General features: G+C 36.9%; 4 protein-coding genes across 4 annotated transcripts; 2 read left to right on the forward strand and 2 right to left on the reverse strand.

Moving 5' to 3' along the window:
- Positions 1-3597: 3597 nt before the first annotated feature.
- LOC126633249 (transcription factor MYB73-like) lies at positions 3598-4750 on the forward strand. The gene has a single exon (XM_050303819.1). It carries the CDS (start codon positions 3787-3789, stop codon positions 4513-4515), a length of 729 nt encoding a protein of 242 aa, XP_050159776.1. The 5' UTR covers positions 3598-3786; the 3' UTR covers positions 4516-4750.
- Positions 4751-7017: 2267 nt separating this feature from the next.
- On the reverse strand, positions 7018-8037 carry LOC126633250 (early nodulin-55-2-like). The gene is made up of 2 exons (XM_050303820.1): positions 7790-8037; positions 7018-7523 (listed from the first exon to the last, which is right to left on the reverse strand). Exons 1-2 carry the CDS (start codon positions 7962-7964, stop codon positions 7264-7266), a joined length of 435 nt encoding a protein of 144 aa, XP_050159777.1. The 5' UTR covers positions 7965-8037; the 3' UTR covers positions 7018-7263.
- Positions 8038-9853: 1816 nt separating this feature from the next.
- LOC126633251 (uncharacterized) lies at positions 9854-10801 on the reverse strand. The gene has a single exon (XM_050303821.1). The coding sequence runs from the start codon at positions 10426-10428 to the stop codon at positions 10066-10068; it is 363 nt and encodes a 120-aa protein (XP_050159778.1). The 5' UTR covers positions 10429-10801; the 3' UTR covers positions 9854-10065.
- A 10377-nt stretch (positions 10802-21178) lies between these two features.
- LOC126631326 (cell wall protein RBR3-like) lies at positions 21179-22120 on the forward strand. The gene has a single exon (XM_050301491.1). It carries the CDS (start codon positions 21179-21181, stop codon positions 22118-22120), a length of 942 nt encoding a protein of 313 aa, XP_050157448.1.
- Positions 22121-23787: the final 1667 nt, after the last annotated feature.

The following is a 23787-nucleotide window of genomic DNA, read 5'->3' on the forward strand; positions in this document are numbered from 1 at the left end:
ATTTTTCTTTTTCTCTATAGATTTTATCGGCTACTATTTTATTAAGAAATTTTATCATTGTATTAGAAATTGAATCATTAAATCTAATTATAAACACTAAAACAAATTCGTCATTTAAAAGATTCAAACGTGTTTGTATCGTGAGATTATAAATCGATCGATCGACAATCACTTTCCACGTTTTGCACTGGACAACAAAACAATCGAAAATGTTTTGGGGTGTAAAGTGAGGGTGATGCTCGACGAGGATGAGTAGGGGGAAGTGAGCTTTATTAGACGAGAGCCTCAAAAGTCAAAGACGGGATTCAACTGGAATCACGTGAGATTCTTACAGCCTGGGAGTGGGGCCTTCCTACGTGGAAGACGTTGAAGTCATCCTTAATCTTAATTTTTGTAATTTACAAGTAGGCCCTCCCCTTTTATCGGGGTTTGCTTTTTAGGACAGGTTCGATCAGAAGCCGTTGATTTCAGTGACTCTATAGGCTCTAGGGGTTGACTGACGGGGACCTTTATCTACAGCTGTTAAATTGGTGGTAGGCTATAAAAAAATTAAAAAAAAAAATTAAAATCTGTGGCTAAAAAGTGGTCAAAAAAGTTCGTTGGGCCCCAGTCGCCGTTCTAAAACGTTTGTGTTGTGTATAACAGCTTTGCGTTTCCTGTCATGTGTTAAACGCTCCCTAATTTATAAGTACTCACGCTTCTTGTCCCATGTGAGAATGATTTTATTACTTTTTATTTTTATTTTTATTTTCGTTTTATTTTCTCATTCTTGCCCCTCTCTAATTACAATGGCTCAATTTCTCATTACCTCGCACGATAAATGATTCTAAGATCAGTCGTTAAATCGGCTTATGTGCGTATGCACGACTAATTTTTTCAAACGGTGTTGAAAAATGTCCAAAGTTATAGCAATCAATCACGTAACAAGTAAGACAAAATCGACTAATGTAAGGATAAACGACTTTTTTCAACTCTACTTGCACAATCTCATAATTCAACCACATGCGTATATACCTAACAATACTTATTTATTCCTGCTCAAAAAAAAAAAACAATACTTATGTATTTATTAAAGGAGATTTAAGTTAAATCTCTTAAATTAGTAGCCGGGTCAGAATTTTATAACAATGGAGTCACATTTTGACATAAAAAACTTCATTAGATCATTTTGTCGAGCTTCTGATGTATACATGCTGAATTATGTCGCATTCTATCGATTTTTGCTAAGGACTATCGAGTGACCTTTTTATCGAACATTTGTTGCACCATACGGTCGCACACAAGAAATAAGAGAAGAAAAACAAAGGAAAGAAAAGAGAAAATTTACAAGTCACTAAACATGGGGTTGCAGAAAAGAAGCAGTAGTTTATAATTAAGTATTTTTGAATCATTCTTTTAATTTACCGCAATTGTGTATATGGATCATATACAAATACAAAGATATATATACATTAGGGTTATGAAGATATTGGGGACATAAGAAGTCAATGACAGTGCGACACGTGTCGACATCAGAAGTCAATCATAGTGCGACACGTGTTAACATCAGAAGCCAATCACAACACGACACGTGTCAATGTCAGAGCAAAGCTATAAACTCTCTTCTATAAAAGGAGATCATTCTCCCATAATATTTCCTAATGTCATTTGTACTAAATCATTCACTAGTACTCACAAAATGAGAGCTTGAACCTATGTACTTATGTAAACCCTTCACAATTAATGAGAACTCCTCTACTCCGTGGACGTAGCCAATCTGGATGAACCACGTACATCTTGTATTTGCTTCCCTGTCTCTATCCATTTAAATACTTATCCACACTAGTGACCGGAGCAATCTAGCGAAAGTCAAAAACTTAACAGTTTCTGTTGTACCTAAGTCCTCACTAATTTTGTGCATCAACACCTCTCATAAACCAATTAAAGCAGTTGAATTCACATAATAAAATCGGTCTATATAGAATTTACATTAAGAATAGAGAAAATAATATTTAACAAATAATTGATTGAATCACATTATTGCTAGCCCATTATGAGGCTAAGCTCATTCCCTTCCCCTCACCCTTAGTGTAGATAATATTGTAAAAAAACAAAAACAATTATTTGACAATTAATTTAATCACAATATTATCCGCGTACGAAAGACTTTTTTTATAACCGGCATTACGCGCCTCTTAAGATGTTTTCGTGTTTAAAAATATAGAAAATAATATTTAATAAATAACTGATTGAATCACATTATTGCTAGCCCGTTGTGAGGCTAAGCCTACCCCCTTCCCCTTAGTGTAGATAATATCGTTTGTTAAAAAATAATAATATTCATTTGACAACTTATTTAATCTCATTATTATCTGTGTGCGAAATACTTTTTTTTATAACCGGCATTACATGTCTCTTAAGATGTTTTAAACGTGTTTAAAAATAGAGAAATTAAATCACATTATTGCTAGCCTATTGTGAGGCACTAATTAAAAAAAAAGTACCAAAACATTAATTATTAAAAAAGCATTGTTAAAATGATGAAAATACCCCTACCGTATTTGACACATTATTTTGGGATGCCTTTGAAGTTTTTGATCTTGAAAACATTTTTATCCAAATATTTTTGTCGAAGTTTGGTGACACAAAAATCATCATTCACGTTTTGTATTCTCTTTTATAGAGGAGGGTACATACGAGGTAACCTTCATGATTCATTACGAAGACAATACTACAAAAATAAGTCAAACATTTCACAATCACCCATCCCAATCAGACGTGGTTTATATTAAATTATTAATTCAGTTTTAGTTACATTTCTAATTTTTTTTAGTTTAAAATATAGAAAAACTAATAAAAAAAGTTTTAAAATTTTAAGTTTTAACGATAAGAGTAAAATAAATGGTAAAATAAATAGTAAAATGATTGACTTTTTAGTATAAAAATGTGATTCTTCATTAAAGTAAACAGTACCAAAAAATTTTCGTTAAAATTTCCTTAAAATATATACATATAGGATATATATCAGAAATTTAGAACACGAGCAGCTCTAAATCTAGATAATAACATGCATAAAACGCAAGTTAGTGTTAATTCTGGACACATATCATATTTTAGTTAGATTATTCAAACCGTTCAGCATTATTATATGACAAGACAAATCACATACGATAAATTTGTGAGGGATTGATTTGACCTCGCTGCCTAATTTACACAAAATTCACGTGTTGCATAAACTTGATTGATAATATCACGTTGAACAAGACACACAATTCGAAATTTTAAAATTTGATCTAACGTTTAAAATTATTATAATTTTTAAAAAGAATTTATGTTTGTAATTGTTTGATCAAATTTTAAAGTTTAAATTATGTGATTTTATAGACTTGGTGGAAAGAGATCCTTTCCCAAAACATGACAGCTCACATTGTCTCAATATATCGGGGGAAGCCCGAAATGGTAAATGAACAAAACCAGAGGCTCCAGAGAAGGAAAAAAAAATCCGGAAAAATAAATATACGATGACATAAAACAAGGGGTGCGCATGTACGCACTCGGTTTAAGTTAGCAAACCCGCCCACTTTACAAACGCCAGTTTCGTGGAAGTACCCTTCTCCTCCCCTCTCTATCTTCCATAAAAAATGCTCACAAGTGCATGCACCTCGCCCCTAAATATAACACCCAAAACACAACCTTTCTCTCATTCACTCCTCCTCCTCCTTTCTCTCTCTCTCTCTCTCTCTCTCTCTCTCTCTCTCTCTTGTACTCACTCCTCACTCGGCTCGAACAAACACCATCACTAATTCCATGGAAGCGATGAATATGTGCTCGTCATCTACTGAGTCTTCCGGCACTTCCTCGTCTGAGTCTTCCCTCCCGAGAAATCCCAACAAGCCCGAACGAATCAAGGGCCCGTGGAGCGCTGAGGAGGACCGTGTCCTGACCCAGCTCGTCGACCGCTACGGGCCTAGAAACTGGTCATTGATAAGCCGGTACATAAAAGGTCGATCTGGGAAGTCGTGCAGGCTCAGGTGGTGCAACCAGCTGAGCCCCAGCGTCCAGCATCGACCCTTCTCTCAGGCCGAGGACGAGACCATCTTGGCCGCACACGCTCGGTTCGGAAACAGGTGGGCCACCATTGCCCGCCTGCTTCCGGGTCGAACTGACAACGCGGTGAAAAATCACTGGAACTCGACGTTGAAGCGGAGGGTCAGGGTAGATCAACTAACGGAGGGTGGTAGTTTTGGGGGCGGCGGCGGCGGCAATGTGAGTAGTAATGAGGGGATGAGCACGAGTTCGGTTTCCGGATCTTTGGCCAATGGGTCGATGGAGTTTGACCCGTTGACGGAGTTGACTTTGGCACCGCCGGGGATTGGTAGCGGAAGCGGCGGGGCGATGGTGGGGGAGCAGCAGAGGAATAATGAGAGTGTGCCGTCGGGGTTTTGGGACGCGATGAGGGACGTGATCGCTAGGGAGGTTAGAGATTACGTGGCGACAACATTTTCAGAGCCTTCGGAGCTTCATAGATTAAATTAATCATGTTTTTAATTTTCTGATTATGTTTTTGTTAATATGTTGGCTTCGATTAATTCTCAGAGGCAAAAAAATGTGAGATTTTCGAATGAATATAATTTTAAAAAATATTTGAAATTATGAAATTGTAGTTCTGTTGAAAGTGGTGTTTCCAGCCTGTCACCAACGAACAAGTGGAAGCTGAATGGAAAAGACAAGAAAGTGGAGGATGTTAATATAAAATTTCTGTTCACTGACATATGATATTGTTGAGATGATTTAAAATACTGGCAAGTAGATTTTAGAATATCTCGTTTCGTCACATTTATCGAAAATCAACTTTGTGGCGAATGTGTTCGATTGTGTGGATCATTCTTCTTGTCTATGAAGCTTCGGTGGAATCTTCCTATTGAGGCGAGATCAACTTAATTTTTGAGATTTTCATAATTTTAGATGCCCGATGGATTTTTTTGTTGTAATTCAATTACTTTTTTTGTTTTCAAAGTGTTGATCAAATCGTTCGGACAATTTTACATGTTGTACATGTTCGTATGACAATTTTTCAGAACCTTGAGATTGTCTGTCGCAGGAACACGTACTAACATAAAAAACATTGTGTGAGCGGTGAATTAATCATGTAATATATGTTCGTATGCCAGTTTTGCCGTAACTAATTTGGTATGAGTGGGAATTTAGGTATAAATATGGACTAGACGTTTGCATAATATATTAACAATTTTGGTAGCTAATGAAATTCCAGCTGCTGAGAGAATATAATTAGTTTATAGCATGTTGTGTTCATCCATTGAATTGATACACGGAAGAAAAGTTAGGATAAGAATGTATTATTATGCAATACCAACGAACGCTAACGGCTAATCACCACGGAGTGGTTTAGTGGTTGGAGATGAATTTTAAACTTGTATTTTATATAGTACATCTTGGGTTTGATTATTGCCGAAGTCTTCTCTGCCGCGGAATGGTAGAATGTCATGGCGAAGCCACTAACTGATCTTTTATTTTATTAATTTTTTATTTTTTATAACATAACAATATCATCTACATTAAAGGGCTAAGCCTTACAATGAGCTAGTAATAATGTGGTTCCAATTCGCATTTGCCGAGAATTGAACCTAAGACCTCTCACTTACAAATGAAAAGAAATACCACTAGAATAATACTAAGTATAATACTAAGTGTGACCTGAATATTGATGGAAAAATGAGCATATTATTTGTTACATCTTAATTAACAAATAAATTGGGTAAAGATTTCCAAGAAATTGACTATATACATAAATGAGTCCATTTATTTATCTTCAATCATACATGAATGGAAAATATTATGGAAACTAGATTTTTTATCGGTAACGAGAATAAAGTATCGTCTTCTACTCTGGATACACTCCTAAAGAACTCTCTAGTTGGTGTGCACCAGAATTAAAAACGCGCAATTCTGGTTGCCCGGATCAGTTCCACAACTTGTGCAACCATTAAATCAATACAAATGACATGAGAACTGAGGATTTTTTTCTTCAAGAGTTGAGATTTGTACCATTCAGAATCAAACTGCAATATGTTTCATGTTTCCAAATAAAAACAAATTCAAACTCTTTGAAAAACGATTTAACACCCACCACCACTGACTTCTAATATATTTGAAAACTAAGTACGAAAGGACTTTTCACCATCTTTTCTTCCACTGGGGGAAAAGCTAACAAAGCATACGTACGATCGAATAGCGGCACCTTGTTTTGGCGCGGTTTGATGGGAAAGCAAACTGTCACTCGCATTGAAAAGTCGTGTTCCCCACTTCTGCTTCTACAGAAGCACTTTTGGATTTGTATAAGCAATTCATGAATGCATGGTCTGCATGTTTTAAATGTGTATGCCGAACCTCCATCGTAGAAAAGGCTTTCTTGAATGTGATGTGTGTCATATGAGTAAAAGAAACTGTTACAAAAATTCTGGACTGTTAAAAAGGCCCATAAGGCCAAAGGCATAACTACAATACGAGGTAGCCTGTACGAGACAAAGATGCAGGAGGCCCACCCATTATGAGAGAGAATGTCGGATGCGATTAGGGTTGTAAATCGATTAGAAACAATTCGAGTTAGTATTCGACTCAGTTCCTATTTGAATCGTCGAAGCTTAACTCATCATAGAAACAAGCCAAGTCTGGTTTGACTGGATTAAGAAGCAAGCCAGACTGGAACATTAGTATTTTATAACAATTATAGTATGGCGCCTCGCAATGTAAACGAGGCTAGGATCATGAGTCCCAACCATAACGAGAGAGTGCCGGATACAGACAGTTCAACTCTTACTTAGAAATCTCATATTGAGTAATGCTCGGAGGACCAGATATGTTAAATATGAACTAATCATTTAGACCAGAGTAAATGTAATCAATGATTCAGATTCACAGTCTGACAACATAAACATATGAAAGATTCAAATAGTCTAGCTAGCAAGAGAACATTTTCCTTGAGCTGAACTTTTCTTTTTCTGTTTTGTTTTACTGGAACGTAAGATAAATTTCAAACAAACCAAATCATCTTTATTGCGAACATGAAACTCAACAAAGAAAGACAAATTAATCAAGCAAATTTCCACCTACAAGTATCATTGGGGAAATTATTTATTTTTACTTAAAACCCTCCAGAATTATTGAACCACATAGTATCAATCTGGTGGATGTATGTGTATAATGTATTTGGTATGCCGTCTCTTCTTCCCGGACGTTTTATTTGTGTGTTTTCAAACTCTGGGTTTAATTATTCCAACGTGGTAGTGGGACGGCAAAGAACTTCATCAGCCCATCCTTGCAGTTCTTGCCATCTTTTTCACCACTGGCAAAGTAATATGGCCTCCACTGAGTCAGCTCCACCTTGAAACCGTCGCCACCTCCCTGCATCTGATTCGCCAGCAGCTTGGCTTCGCTGAAGTCGCAATTGATGTAGCTCCACAGGTTCGGCAGTTGGTATACGCTGTAGCCGGAGTTCGCATCGCTCGGTGGATCGTACTTGAACACTGCAAAAGTTAAACCAAGAGCATGCACATAAGCATAAATAGTTGAGGTACGTATGCATGCATGGAATAATATCGAGCTATGGAATGGACATCTGTATGTCCAACCAACCATCGGTATTGTCATTGATAATGCGTCAATATCATTGTCACAAACCAAACAAACTGCCATGTTAATATGTTATCGTGCAATATAAATATAAGCATGTCTATTGAAATTCAAGAAAGGATGTCATGCACAGAGAATTTTGATGTTAAAGGATACTAACCTAGTTGGTCATTTATGTAAAAGGGACTGTTTTGGAGAGCCCAGTCAGTGTAGTTGTAGCCGAAACGCCAGCCTTCAGACCCTCCAACGACGACGGTTCTGGCCTCAGTCACTGCCAACAGAGAGGCAGCAGCTAGGAGGAGGATGAACCCTTGTGCATTAGAACTCAAAGCCATTGTTGCTCCTCTAGGGTTGTCCTTGTAAAAAATCTATACGCTTGAATGTGTGAGAAGGTGATGAGAAAGCATGAGAGGGTTATGGGGTTTATATAGGAAATCAAAAGTGATCAGATTTGCCTGTTTCTCTTTGGTTGGTAAAAATTTGAGGCTTTTGATTCAATTAAATTCAACATTTTCACATTTCTCAGGTTCCAGAAGCTGAATTTCAAAACCCTTTTTCTCATTCGGTAATTACTGAATTGCCAACCTTCAGATTACAGCATGCCTTACTCATTAGTTGATTGTGTGACAACAGGACCAGAAAACTGGAGGGGTAAAAGAGTAAAACTGATTGGTTGACAAGTGCTTCTGGTCGTCGTAAATTTGGTAATTATCCATTCAGAGCAAGAATTTCATGTAAATGCAATTATTCGTGGCGCATTAACAGTTTAGAGGTCAGCTATGGCAGGAGGGTGAGTGTTGGACCGTGGGTTGGTTTAGAGACGAGGGTTCAAGCGTCAACAATTTAACCGTAAATATAGACGGATTCTCTTATCCAACCAGGTCTTAATCTCGATAGTATTATTGTCAAATAATCACCTGCCATGTATTTAGAAATTCCGTTACATTTCCGATGAACAATTTTCATGTGTTTAGTTGGTGATATGGGAGAAACTCTCGTCCAATAGCGACTCAAAATCGTGCATGATTTTAATCATCATCTAAGCTAGACAGAAATCATGAATTTGTGTGTTAGTCATCCATATACATCAAATAAATGAAACAGTTCATCTTGATGATGTTACTCGTTACCAAAAGATCGATTTGTGTTATATATAAATCACTAAACAATCTCCAATTCGATTCAAATTGTGCAGGTATGAAATCTTATTAATAATAAAAGAAACTCAACAATTATGGATATGACTTTTAGACGAATAAAATATATTAATCATAACTAGGTCAACAATAGGTGCACCCATGATAAAAATGAGTAGACAGACGTACCATCCATATATCATATCCTTAAGAATTAAACTGAAACTTCTCCCTCTCGGACCCTAACATAACGCATCAGGCGCAAGTACGAGTGGGTCGAGTGATAAAATCTTAACTATCCAGAAATTCTTCCTGCAAACCCTAACGATGACCAGTAAGTGTAAGTGTGAGTGACTGGTCGACTGGTTGTATTGCTCTTGTCAACCCGCTCACTCATGCCAACGCACCTGATGCGCACAATTGGGGTTCGCACAGGAGACCTGTCTCGTAAACTAATGCTGCATTTTCATAAGTGGTCAATGATCACAATAACTTCAGCAGCTAGCAGAGCAGCTGCCAAAACCTGTTGACTGATTTGGTGGGAAATGGCTAGAAATTAAAAAATCCCACATGCAGGAAAGGAATGATTTTGTTGCTTCTGCAAGCATATAATTCATCCAAGTCACATTCATGAATACTTGGGGTCCACACTTGCTTTAATTCTCATAGCTGGTGGTAGTTTACAACTTCCAGATGAGTAACGCTAAATCTCCAGAATTTCAAGTTGTGGTAAATTTGTTTGTTTGCTTTCAGTTTAGTTGCAGAAAAAAGTACTACCAGTTCTACAGGATTTGCCACTTCACGAAAAATTACTATTCTAAACTACAAAGAACGAGATTGAAGTAATGCGCATAGGATGGAGCAAATCCGCCGTACAATTACTTTTTCCGTTAAATGGTTTAATTTGATCGAAAGAAAAAATGGCAATTCCTTAAGGAAAAAACTTGAATCGTTACGCTAAATACAAATCACAGTTTGACACGTTGTAGTGGTCGTTACAAAAATGTTTGATTGGTAATGTATGCGGCTAGGCTGAACTTACTCGTTTTCCTTTTCAACTAAACAAAGTTAAAGAGGCAATTCAAAAATTCAAAAGAAAGTCTCCCAAATTCATTTCCATCCTCCCAGAATCAATGACACCAACATCACAAAATGTATGCCTTCCCTGCTCTAATAATGTACCCAGCAACAGAGAACAGAAGAACATCAAAAAATCAAAAATTAAAAATTAAAAATTAAAAAATACAAATAATAGGAAAGTTGTTACTTAATACCAAATCCAAAACCCAATAGCCAGAAATCAAACATTTACAGTTTGTGGGGGTTGAAGCTCAGATTCTTGCTGGGTTTGTGCTGGGTTTGCAGTTGGAGTGGAAGTAGCAGACATAATAGGCCTTGGAATCTGAGTGCTGATTCTTCCATCAATGCAGGATGAACATTTTGCTTCTGCCCAGCTCTCCAAATCGTAATGTCCGTACCCCAAAATACTCATCCCAGAGCAGAGCCTTCCAATCACAGCAGCAACCAAACCCAAAAGTGCAACCACCACAAGAACAGCAACAACTGCTCCAATGGAGCCATGAGGTGTGTGGGAACTGTTGGTGTTTTGCTGCAGCACAAAGTCTGGTGGAGATTGCTGGGTCTGATCAAATGGCCTTGACATTTTTCAGGCTGACCCAGATGAGGGAAATGCCGGGTTTTCTTCTCCTTTGTGCCTTGAAATGCTCCCCAAATGCTGCAAAAGTTTGAAGCTTTTTTGTGAGTTGCTCAAGAAATCAGAAAAGGTTTAGGGTTTTGTGGCCTATGGTGGGTAATGCATGGTTTCCTTTTTGGAATTTGGTTCTTGGGATGGTGGATTTATTCACTTGTTTGGAAGAAAAGGCCAGAAGTAGAGTTTATTCTCCTATAGAGAGAGAGTGTGGACTCACTGAAGAGAGAGAGAGAGAGATTGTAAACTTGTAAGATTCTGTTGAAGCATTTAGATATTGTGAACATTCTCATCAATTGATTTTTTATTTTACCCCTTTTGAGAGAAGAAATGTTCGGTAATGTTGTCTAATTAGAACAGTTTTCGTATCTAGTGAAATCAACGAAGGGTTAAGTAGCACCAAAATATCGGGGATCTTATGTTTGTGAGAGTTTCTCACGGGTGATGTGGTCCAGGTTCCCTAGTAAATACTGATGATTCTATGTTTGTGAGAGTTCTCATGGATGACAAGGCCCAAATTCTTTACGCAAATTCTCTAGCAGACATAAGGGAAACTTCGATAACAACTGTCTTATAGAGAGAGATGCGGTGAATCACACTTGTGTTTTATTTTTATTTTTTATACAATGATATATTACACTAAAGGGATGGAATAATATATTAGTTGTGAAATCATCATTTTTGATATTTAAACTTAAGATATCTCATTTAAGCCATCTCCAATCATAGAGGGCTAAATCTAGCCCTTGGCTATGTTTTATTCGCCTTCATATTTTGTTACTTTTGAGACTACTGCTTTCGTTGAGGCAAAACTTAGCTTGATTCTTAACTCCTACTTCCATCATATTTTATAAATTGATGTTCCAATATATTCATGTCATTTCTTTTATCCCAATTCCTTTTAGCCCGTTGATTAGAGATTGATTTTGTCAAATTTAGAGCTAAATATGGCCTGTAATATTTAGCTGAAGATAACTTTAGAAGTGAATAAAAATACGATTAGATTGTAGTACAATTGTGTTAACTAAGTAGCCCAACTATCCTCGGCAACAGGAGAATTACCACCAAGCAGCCGTATAAAAGACTCCAACCCTTTTTCCATCAATTTTGATAGTACTGAGATCTGCTGTTTTTGATATATTGTATATAATCGTGAATGTCCAAAGAAATAAGGAGTTTAAAAATAAAAATTAGGGGCACAAAGAATCAGTCATTTTTCAATTAGAGGAACCGAAGGGGGAAAAAAGGACAAAAGCAAAGTAAAAAGTAACCGGAAAAGTTGGAATCTTGGAAGCATAAAAACACTTTCCAAGAGAAGCACTTTTCGGAAAAACGTCATTGTGCTTTTTCAGCTCATTTTCTGTCACCGTATGAAGAAATTAGGAGGTAGATTGTCTGCCCTCTTGTTTGGGTGCTCTTTCTATCCCCTTTTATTTTGTGCGATCACGGTTAAGTCACGTTAATATTTTATATTAATTTTTTTATATAGATAATAAGACAAAAAATAATAAGAATATAAAATATTGACGTGGCTTAACAGTAACCGCACAAATAGAAGGGGATGGGAAGGGCACCCAAACAGGAGGGTAGTCTGCCTGCAAGAAATCATGCTAACAATCTTTAGAATTTCAAAGTTGAAAACCCTCTCAACATGGATATTATTATTGTGTCCTATTTTATCTGACAAGGGAAGGGAGCCGACGACATAGAGAGAGAAAATAGAGAAAGATGTGTTTGTAGGATAGTGTAGAGGAATGTGTGTTAATCCCCCTACATAGTGCCTTTATTTATAGTAATAAGAGAGAGAAGAAATTCTTCTCCTCCAAGTAATATAAGTCCATATAGGAAAGAATAACTAGAATCAAATCCAACATAGGATTTACACAATCACACCTAAATAAGAAGTTTATAACACTCCCCCTTGAGTGTGTAAATACTCAACTAGATTCAGCATCATGTATAGGTTGAGGAAGTCGACTTGTCGGCATTGATTTTGGGAACACGTTATTCTCAATAAGGTAGGAACTTTCATAAGGAAGTAAGTCTCACAAAAAACCCTATGGCTATGGTAAAAACCCAAGTAGGGACAAAACTCATAGTCTAAGGAAAAATGCATGAGAAATGCAAAGTTAAATGAAACATCTACGGGACGTCATCATGGATTTGATCAATCCAAGGTGGGTGCCCCGTTACAAACTAGTTAGGTAGCAAAAACCCAATGGAAAAAATACTCCTAATCGTAGGGAAAAAGAGTACATTAATGTAACGACCCGTCCCAAAAAATTATAGTTTTTATACTTTTAAAACGTGAATTTACAAAAATGTTAATCGAGGGAAACACGTTGACTTTCTTGACCACCTTGTTGTGTGACGTAAGATTCGTTTTCTTGGCGTATCCTCATAGTACTATCGTTACGAACACATGGGCACATACGAAACACAATTTGGAGTTATAACGAAAAAGTTATTAACGAACGAAGTTGATGATAAAATGGTCAATTAATTATTTTCTAGAAGGCTCCAGATTTTGGAGCAATATCTGATTGAGCCACGTGTGTGGCCCAGATTGAAAGAAAGGAGAAACGGATATATATGAGAGAAGATAAAATAGAGGAAGGAGGATGGGCACTGCCCAATCAGGAAATAAGAGAAGAGAGGGGACGGATGAGAAGAGAGAACAAGGAGGGAAAGGAGGGAGGAGAAAAGGAGGGGAACTACTAGCTGGGTTCCCCTTGACCCGCGTGATGACCCGATTTCCTTGAGGTTTCCTAATTGTTTTCCGTCCAAATTTCTGGCTTTCTTCCACCTCCCATCACACCAAACCTCACCACAACACCCCAACACCTAATTCTAACCACACCCGACGAATTTAGCCCTGATGGGGTAAGAAAACCCATTGACGGGTCCGGGTGGGTCTCGGCCTTGAATCACCATTTGTGAAACAATTTCTTTTGATCTCTACTACCATTAGACTCTCCTTGAACCCATGAACAAACACCAACCAACCTTGGAAGCGGTGAAGCACCGAAGAAGTCGAATTGGAGCCACCAATTTTTAGGGTTTCTGACAGGTTCTAGTGAAATTGGGGCTTCTCTCGGCCGAATTGGCCTTAATCACAAGTATGAAAGTTATTCCTCTCATTGATATCTTCATTCCTATAAAATTTGGGAAATTTTGGAGTTGTTCAATTTTCCAACAAGTCGGGCCGGCCGGCTGCCACGCGTGGCGACACGTGGGGAAAAAACCCGAGGTCTTTCCTTAGATTTTTTGACGTGCTGAATCTGAATCTGCCATCCATTTTCCCAAATTATAACATTTTAGTAGAGTTTTACTAAAAGGTCCTTAATTGTGTTTAGGCGCGTTGGCGGGAAGTGATCACATTCTCGATAGTTCGAGCGGCTTGTGAATGGACCCCTTCATAACTTATACATTTTTATAAAATATTGGCCTAGCATGCATTTCATATTTCGTGCATTTAATATGTTTTATATTATGTTTTCCGGATTTTTATAATTATGGTTTATATAGAATTCATGATTTAATTAAGTTGCTTTACGAAATATTATGATTTATTGAAATTGCGTCATGCATATGTCTTTGGATGAAGATCATGGTAGTGGCTTTCTCAGCTTCGCCAACCGGGTTGTCTGTCTCATCTTCAATGGCGGGACACAAATTCTTTGCAATGAGGTGGAGCTTCACATCATTGGACCTACTTGAGGTAGTTCTTTCCATAAACCTCCAAAGCGGTAAAGTCGAGTTTGTTCAAATTCGACATGTTCCTATCACAAAATAGATAAACAAGATGTGGTTAGTGTAATGGAGAAAAAATCAATCCATTCACATATGAGTAGAACATTCAGGTTTTAATAGACATGTATTGGTTTAAATTCGCATGAAAAAGCTTCGGATTTTCATAGGTAATGTTTTTAAGGAAAACTTCAGGTTTTCAAACAAGGCATGTTTCTAGAAACTTTAGGTTTCGAAATAATTATGAAATTTAGGTTCATATGTTTCTGTAGACAAACACAAATATATAACAAGAAAATATGCATATAGAACTTCAGGTCTATAATTATAATTTAATTAATTATTTGGACTTCGGGCCAAATTTAAAGTGTGGGTGAAAGATTGTAAACCCAAAATTATCTAAAAAAATGGACAATGAAGCTCGAGGCCAAAAACATGGGCCAAAGCCCATAGGTGGTCTAGGCCCAAAAATGGGCTAGGGGGGGTTAGGCATGAGCTAATCAGGTCCCTAAAATAATTTGGGCTGCATGCCCAATGCAGAAAATGGGCTGCAAGAAGGTTGGGCCCAATGTATAAACCCAAATAGGGCGCTGATCAGGTGCAGTGGGTACGAATACACCAGCGAAGCTGGGACTCGATGTCTCAGAGTGTAAGGGGTACACAACAACCGCGTAGGCTAGGTTCCACTGTAGCGGGGACACGAGGGACACCAAAAACATGGGCTGGTGTCGCGGGCTGAGTCCAACAGAGGCCCAATTGGGCTTTGTGATACGGGCTGAGGAAAGTATCAAAGCCCAAATGGTTGATACTTGCCAAGAAACAAGCCAAGCCTAAGTGGGCTTGGGTTTGCTTTGATCCAGACACCCCAACGTGAGTTGGGTGAATTTGTTGGAGAGGGAGACCGGCACCACCGCTTCAGGCTGTCATGTCGTGGTGCAAAAATCACAGTGAAAGCCGTGGGTTCAACGGCAACCCATAAAATCGAACGGAGAGTGAAAAACTCTCAACGTTGTAAAACCCTAGAAATTTTAGATTTTAATTTCAAAGGAAAAAAAACTGAATTTCGAGCAAGAACTTCGTCGGAGAGGACTTCAGGTTATAAGAGAAGTAGCTGAAGATGGCTGAGCATGGCTCCAGGCCATACTGGTCGATGGTTTCAAGATGGGCGACGCCGTCTGGGCGTCGGGTCTAGGTTTTGGGCTTGGAGCTATGGCTCTAGGTTGGGTTCTCTGCTCGTGGGAAAAACGTGGGTGGCCCATTGACATGGATGGGTTTCAACGAAACCCTAAATAAAATCCTTTATAATTTTTTTTTCAATATTAATTCAATGCATATTCATATAGTTTAATTTAATACATGAGCAGTTATAGGATGCAATTCATGGCAAATTCACATAATTCATCAATTATGGATATAATGCATACACAATTTATGTTGAATTTAAGATTTGAAAAATGTAAAGTTGGTTCATGCATTATGGTGAATGTTCATGCTATCAGGGTTGCAAAAATATCGAGATAAAAATCGTTGTTTTGGAAGAACCTGATTGCGTGATGATATTGATGAACATGTTTGATGTAGAAAGCTTCCACGTCAGATTCCTAAGCACAACGGTAAGAGCGTGTTGATAACGTGTTGTGGCTTATTTTATCTGACAAGGGAAGGGGGGCTGGCGACACAGAGAGAGAAAATAAAGAGAGATGTATTTGTAGGGTTGTGTAGAGGAATGTGTGTTATTCTCCCTACGCAGTGCCTTTATTTATAGTAATAAGAGAGAGAAGAAATCATTCTCCTCCAAGGAATACATGTCCATATAGGAAATAATAACTAGTATCAAATCTAACCTATGATTTACACAATCACACCTAAACAAGAAGTTTATAACAATTATTCATTTACAAACACACACACACACACACACACACACACACACATATATATATGTATGTATATTGGGTTCATATGACATTGTAATGTAAAGAAATGTTTGAAAGTGATGTTTACCAACTCGTGATTATATCAGGGCTTGTTTGGAAGTGTGTTTAAAAATACTGAAATTATTTTTTTAAATTTTAAAAAATTGATTTTGAGTTTCACAAGTACTTTAAGTACTTTTTGGACGAATCACTTATCTAAGGCTTCTTACAAGAGGCACTTAAAGTGTTTTTTATGATCCACTTGAATTTTTACTAATGATTGGTTTAAAAAACACTTTCACCAAAAATGTTTTCAATTATTTTAAAAGCACTCAAGGAAAAGGATGGTAGAAACCTATTTTACGTCACGTAAAGAAAAAACTCAAGGAAAAGGATGGTAGAAACCCTAAAATTTGGACTAGGATTCTCTCTCCCTCCTATTTCCATCATCTCCTCTCACATTCTTTATTTTATTTTATTTTTCTATAAAAAAATTAATATAAAATATTGACGTAGCTTAACCGTGACCATTCAAATAAGAGAAAATGAAATGAGAGGAAAAAAAAAAAAGGAAAAAAAATCCTACTTTCTAAAATTTAGACCCACTTGCATTTTCAAATTAATATACTCAAAGCCACAGATTCTCAGTCACGCATGAACATCTATATTATGGGATGGGGACTGATCATGACAAATACCAGAGCCAATTCTCAATCCCCATTGATCGTTTGAAGTCACAAGATCAACGGTCCATGATGTTCCTTGCGATATGAAATTCTGTCAGTTGATGTAATTCCAACATGACTCCCATGAAATAAGAATAACTCAAATGATGTCATGGGCTGCTAATCATGACACAATCTGGTCCAGCACCTACTTGATATTTTCCAAATGGAAGGTGTTACAACTATTTTTACTTTCCATACATCATTTGTTAATTTATGTCGCTTGATCTTGTTCAATTTATTACATCTGATAATTTAAAAATTAAGAGGAATGCTTGAGAAGTAAAAATTATTAGAAAACAATTCAGAAAATAAATAAAAATAACAGAAATACTAATGCTTTATTAATGAAAAATACTTGTAATACAAAATGAAATAAAGGAAATAATTACAGGAATTAAAATGATACTAACTTGATTGAATCATAGATAGAGGCTAGCGCAAAAGCTAAGTCCATCGAACAATATTTATGTCCCACTATTGTGTTTGTGGTTCTACGACGTCTGCTCGACCAGGATACAACTATTTAATTCTACAACTCACACTGGATTATAGAATTCTGGCGAATTGCTTTGTGTGTTTACTCTCTGGAATTTTTTTTGTATGGAAGAGAAAGAGGAAAATAATCACTCTGTTGGAAACTAACATTGCAAATATATAGGTTGATTCATAACTTTTCAAATACTTGGTGAACGTGTTTGAAAGTGCACAGCTCTTTCTAAAAAACCATGTCTCTTAATCAAAACAATTTTTAATTAATATGTTAATTAAAAACTTAACGCGAAATTAAAACTAATAAACTCTGATTCCCAAGGCCTAAAGCCCTTATCTGGATTAATTAATATTAATTATATTAAGCTATATTATACAAACGTAATCCACACAATTATAAGGCTTCAATCCATTACCAAATGCTAACTACTAGTATAAAAGAAAAAACACATATAAATGCCCTTGGGAAATCTATATTCCCCGATGTGAGACATGGAGTCTCAAAACTCCAAGTGTATGGATAGCATCAGCTTTTCCTAAAACCCGAAAATTGTGAGTGAGGAGTGGTTTAGGACTTAAACTACAATCCGAACCGGTTATGTTGATTGCGCCAAATCGTAACCGACCCAAATGATCGATTTAAATCAACTCGGTGTATTAAGATTTTCAGTTTGAACTGATCGGATTCTTAATTTCGTACACGAACGGGTCGCTCTTGATTTTGGGCTTGCCATTGGGCTTCGATTGTTTAATACTCCTTTTGATTTTGTTACTTGCCCAAGCTTATTTGTTGTGAGTTTGGTTTCTTTGGGCCTCAGATTTTCTTCAGCTGTGCTGATGTAAGCAGAGTAATGCCACTGCCTGAAGATTCAGTTCCTGTGTGCAGGATCATGCTACAGTTTTAAGTCATCATACATCAAACGGTTATTTTTCGTTAGATACTATTTATATTTAATTTTAAATTTTAAATTTAAAATGATTTCTAACTACACGATGTACGATGAACAGAATCGATTAATTGATCATCCGGATTCTCATAAAAAGGATATAGAGAGGATCCTATTCCCACCACCTCTATGATTTAACGAATCACATCACGCCTGTTTTTTTAAATTTTTATTTATTTTTAACAACGATGTCATAATCCAAACTAGGAGAGCTAATCGATACAACGAGTTAAAAAGAAAAATTTAGAAAAAGGTATTCTTTAAACTAATTTAAAACTGCTTTTATTGTCGGATTAAGATACCCTTTAAATATAATTGTAGTAAAGTTCAAACATAATCGACCTAGGATCGAGCTCATTAGTTATAGAATGAATAATTTATTTATAGGTGGAGAAAAATATTATTAAATTATATAAAATATCCCAATCAAAACCTTGATTTGTGTGGGTAGAATTTTGTTTTTGTTTTTATGTTTTAGTAGAACGATATCGTTAGTAAATTAGATAATTAGTTGTTAAGAGAAAGAGAATCAATCAGATGTATAGCAAAATTTTGAGTGGAGCAGATGGGTAGTTCCACAGTAAAATTATGCAAGTGCCCACTTGTTAATATCTACGCATATGATTACAACAAGACATGATAAAAGATGAAATATTATTCAGCTAGCCCAGGAAATGTGTTATTTTGTCAGTTTTTTGGCATGTATATTAGTTAGAGTGGGATACAACAGCACCATCCAAAATTTATTTTTCTTGGGTTTGTTGGTTCATGTCTCCTATTGGGACTGGCTAATTGCGTCCAAAACCAAGCAGTGAAGATGAGTGAACCCAACGGCGGAGGTACATCCCACCAGGCCCCGGCAAACGGAGGCGGAGGCAGAGCACTTGTGCCGCCTAGAGGAGGTGTTATCAACAAGATTGTGGCCGACTTCGTTAAAGATTTATGACTAACTAATTTATATTCTCATCACGTTGAAGCCCAACTAGTTATTGGAAATATCCCCAAGAAATCTCTCATTGGGTGGTGGAATTGTAGTTAGGCTTGGAACTTGTATGGATCTATTTGCAAGATCATATTTGGTGATGATCCTTGTTAGTGTCAGTAGTCTTCATGATCATGACTTGTTTGATATGGGGATTCTTGCAATTGGATTTTGTTTTTGGTAATTCAAGTCGCAATGACAATTTTCTTGATTGTATTCAATTTTTTTTTTGTGTGGATTTAGAACAGTTTGTTTTTCTTTTTCTTTTTTGTCAAAGTGTAGGGCGTCAAATTTCGCATTTGTTCTAATACTAGTATGAGAAAGTTCCCTTCACTGTAATTAGACACATTTGAGTCTTTGATTACAATGTATCGGTGGTATGATTTTCCAAAAAAAAGAGAGAAGAGATTTACATAAATGAGTTGAGTCGAGATGAATACCTAGGTGTTGAAACTCGGTTCTAATACGGATCGTAGAGTTTACTTAATTTTGACTCTTGAATAATACAAATTGCAAACAAGCTTTATGAGCCAAATATACCAAAAACTAAACCCTGAGATAATTCACCTAGCAAGCCTAGTGTTAATTTTTTTTTAACAAACAATGATATCTACACAAAAGGGGATGGAGGAGTGGACTAAGCCTTACAATGGGCTTGCCATACGTAGTTCAACTTTGTCTTTGACGATAATCAAACTTAAAACTTCTTATTTATAAATGAAAAAGAAGACTCCTATATCATAGTACTAAGTGGCTAAAAATAAAAACAGAGGTATTTAAGAATACCTCATTTGGAGCATAATTTGCTTGTTGTTTAGGGTTGTTGCTGTTTAGGTTTAGCAGTAGAGCACCAACCGTCGAACCCAAGACACTGATGTTGCATGCAAGCGCACTCAACCATCATGCTGGGAAGAGGGTCGGTAGCAAGCCTAGTGTTCCTTTTTTTTTTAAAAGCGTAAAGATAGAAGAAAAAATTGGGTTTAAATGGGCCGACCAATTGGACCCCGGACAAATTTGGCGTGCCTGTCGAAGTGTAACAAGAAATTAATTAGATGTTCTTCTTCCTGTCCCGTATGTTGCACGATAATTCAAAACGTTTTATTTTTCTTTAAAGACCACTTATGCAAAAATCAACTAAATTTGAATCCTTTTATTGATCAAAACAATTATTCAATAAAGGATAGGGAACGGTTATTAGCACTTCAAAAATTTTATTCTACACCCCTCACAAGTGTATTTTTTTTCTTCTAATTATAGAAAGTTTGGAGTGCTAATAATAATTCCCAAAAGATAATGCTAAGAAGACTAAATATGTAGACTAAATTTTATAAACTAAATAATATGAAAGTTGATGAATAAAATAGAAATTATATGACTTCGATGTTAAAATTGCAAAATGAGAAGGAAATCCAAGAAAGACAACTGAAAAGGTGGATAACATCCCCTTAAAATCATACATAAAAGTTGGCTGCAACATGCATTCAAGAAGCTGGAGAGGCATGATGAAGTAGCCACCATTTGTAATCATCCGAGTCAGCCCAACCGTTGCACAACGGAATTCATACCCGGCAACAAAATTCAAACATCTGAAGAGCAAAAGAAGAAAAAGCAAAAGCCACCTTTTTCCTCACTTCCCATAAATTAGAGAAATTTTTTATTGTGACCAGAACACGGGTGATACATCATGTGTTTTTATATAAGTGGTAGGAAATTTTATTTTTTAATTTTTTAATTTTTTAATACACATATCCTACTATTTGTATAGTGATATGTGGTGTATCATCTCGTGTTCTGGTCACATTAAAAAATCTCTCCACAAATTAATTAAAATACTACCACCACTATATAGATTGTGTAACCATTATGTTCCTACATTAATTCAAAATACAGGAAATGGGTTCCTGCATTAGCAAATGCTCACCCAAAAAGCACTTCCTACAAGAATTTAACAATGTCCAATACAAGTTGATAATTTCACAACCTCCTCCTAGGATCACCATCCCTCCAATTTCTGCTTCCAACAAAATCTCACTTTGTCCTCAATCTCCTAGCAACCCCACGTCCTCTGCCTCCTCCTTCACTTGCACCACAAGCACTTCCAACTCAAGCGCTTCCTCATTGAACTCAGCCTTGTCAAGTGCTTCTACGGCCTCCAGCTCGAAAATCGACCGGTCTTTCTCCAACGAGTTCTTGTGGTCGTGTTACAAGGAAAACCCACATGTCAATCGGATTAACTCGATCAAAGACGCAAGCTTTTCGAGGTTTTCCTCAACGGCATTGCCACAAAAGCCGGTTTTGGCCACAGGAGTGAACAAGAAGCTGAACAAGAAGCAGCCGCCGAGCCCAAAAAGGGGAAATGTGTCAGTTACACCACAGAAGAGAGTGAGATCAAGCTCACCTACTTCTCTAGGAAGGCAAAAGAGCTTCCGAAAAGAGCCAGAGAGGCCAATGATCTCTGCATATTCACATCCAAGTAGAACTTTGAGGTCACCCTCTCCAAGTAGAAGGTTCAACATGCCAATCCCCCCCAAAGAAAGCCATTTGAGGCCTAATAATGCATTGAATGTTAGGCCTGCTGGTTCAAATTGTTGCGCAACTAAATCCACATCCAGAGCTCGTATCGAGCCACACAACCCCAACATAAATTATAACAACTCGAGCCGGCTTCTTCGGCCGTGTTTGAAGAGCCGAGAAACAGAGATGAGAATTCACAGGATCACATCTAAAATTGATGAGGTTGCAGCTGGAGAAGCAGTAGCTGACTATATGGACTCACTTCCTGCTGAGGACATTGATAACCCTTTAATATCTCTTGATTGTTTTATTTTCGTGTAGATTAGTATTGTGTGTGTGTGTGTGGTCCTGTGAATTCATTCATTTTATGGTTTGGCAGTGTAGAAATGATCAACTGGATCATCAAACTAATCAATACTTCTGCTGTATATTTATTTATTTGGTTTGTTTTTTTGTTTTTATACAATTTACTTATAGCTTTCAAACTTTTTTGTATCCTCATTTAACTATTTGGTTTAAAGGTAATATGAGGAATGGTTGACGTGTTTTTTGGGAATTGAAAGAATTGCGTAGTATGTAGTAGAAAAATTTGATAGTGTATATAACATATTTGTGAGTCTTAATTTATGAATATTGATATATTTGGTAGCTTTTTATAGGAGAATAAACGATATTTAGAGTTTTTTTAGTGAAAAAAGTTGTTTATCTGAATTGGAGACCATATTAAAAATATGGGGAACAAACATATACTAAGTGTTTATTTAAGTATTCAATGTTTCTTACATTTTATTGAAAAACTAAAATGCAAAATAAAAGTTATAGATTTTTTTGTCTAAGTGAGTCGCAACATGAGGGTGCCTAGGCAGGTCCACGTGGTCTAGCGGGTTAGGCGGACGTCTAAGCAGGTTTGGACGTTTTTTTCTTAATTTTCAAAAGCCTAGTGATCAATCGAGATGATAGCCAACTGTTTAGCGCCTAGGCAAATTTTTTTAGAACAATGATTAGAATATGACAACATTGAATAGTATAAGAACTTGGAATCATGGATGAACGACAAAAAGAGGGAATATGCCAATATTAAATAGTATAAAATTTCTCATACCGTCAAAGTTTCTTAAAGATAAAAAGGTGCAGCCCAAGAAATGAGGACTGAACCGTGAGGGTGGGGCGAGAAGACTCGGATCGATGTGATACCAAGAAATAGGAGCACCATGCAGACGTTTGTGAACAAGGATATTGCTGATCTTCTCGCCAAAGGGTAGAGGAGTCACTTATCCAATTATATACAAACGCCATATAGCATTCCTCATAAATCTGTATCTAATTATTATTACTTAAGTCCAAACAGAAATTAATCATTTCTATATGACTAATTAGTAAAGATTTTATCGATTTACAGCTAAATAACCTTAAATTTTAATCAGTTAGTTATTGGTGCTCGTAACTCCGCCGTGTAAGTTTATCTTACATTGCCGGTCCCAAGCCCGGATAAAGGAGGAGGGGGAGGGCGTCAGGTAGTCGACAGCCGGCACTCCATGATCACGTCGAATCCTTATGAAAATGAATCCAGAACGAAATAGCGCTAAAGCTAGGGCGTCACCCGTAAGTGGCGCGCTGTGTGGCCTGAGCACACTGATAAGTGAGCAAGGGTCGCTGTATCTCCATCGGCACCCGGATACAGTGTTAAATGAGCAAGGGGGCTATAGAAACTTCTTTTCGAACGACTCCACTCAAAGTTGTTTGGGAGCATATGCTCCTATCAACTTTACACGGGACACACAAAAGAAGTACTTTGATCCTATTAGACGGGGAAGGGTGAAGAAGCTAGGACAGAAGGGTAGAGTTCAAGAGAGCAAAATGCGTTTAGGAACGTGGAATATAGGAACCTTGACGGGAAAATCTATGGAAGTAGTAGAAGTTATGGTGAGGAGAAGGATAAATATTATGTGCCTACAAGAAACTAAGTGGGTTGGTCGTAAGGCAAAGGA

This window comes from Malus sylvestris, chromosome 8 (genome assembly GCF_916048215.2).
Source record: "Malus sylvestris chromosome 8, drMalSylv7.2, whole genome shotgun sequence".
Lineage (NCBI taxonomy): Eukaryota > Viridiplantae > Streptophyta > Magnoliopsida > Rosales > Rosaceae > Malus > Malus sylvestris.

Bases quoted from the DNA above. Each gene is read 5' to 3' on its own strand.
- LOC126633249 (XM_050303819.1), top strand. From the start codon at position 3,787: ATGGAAGCGATGAATATGTGCTCGTCATCTACTGAGTCTTCCGGCACT.
- LOC126633250 (XM_050303820.1), bottom strand. From the start codon at position 7,964: ATGGCTTTGAGTTCTAATGCACAAGGGTTCATCCTCCTCCTAGCTGCT. The intron at 7,524-7,789 runs GTTAGTATCCTT...TAACTTTTGCAG, and splicing joins TTACATAAATGACCAACTAG to TGTTCAAGTACGATCCACCG.
- LOC126633251 (XM_050303821.1), bottom strand. From the start codon at position 10,428: ATGTCAAGGCCATTTGATCAGACCCAGCAATCTCCACCAGACTTTGTG.
- LOC126631326 (XM_050301491.1), top strand. From the start codon at position 21,179: ATGGGTTCCTGCATTAGCAAATGCTCACCCAAAAAGCACTTCCTACAA.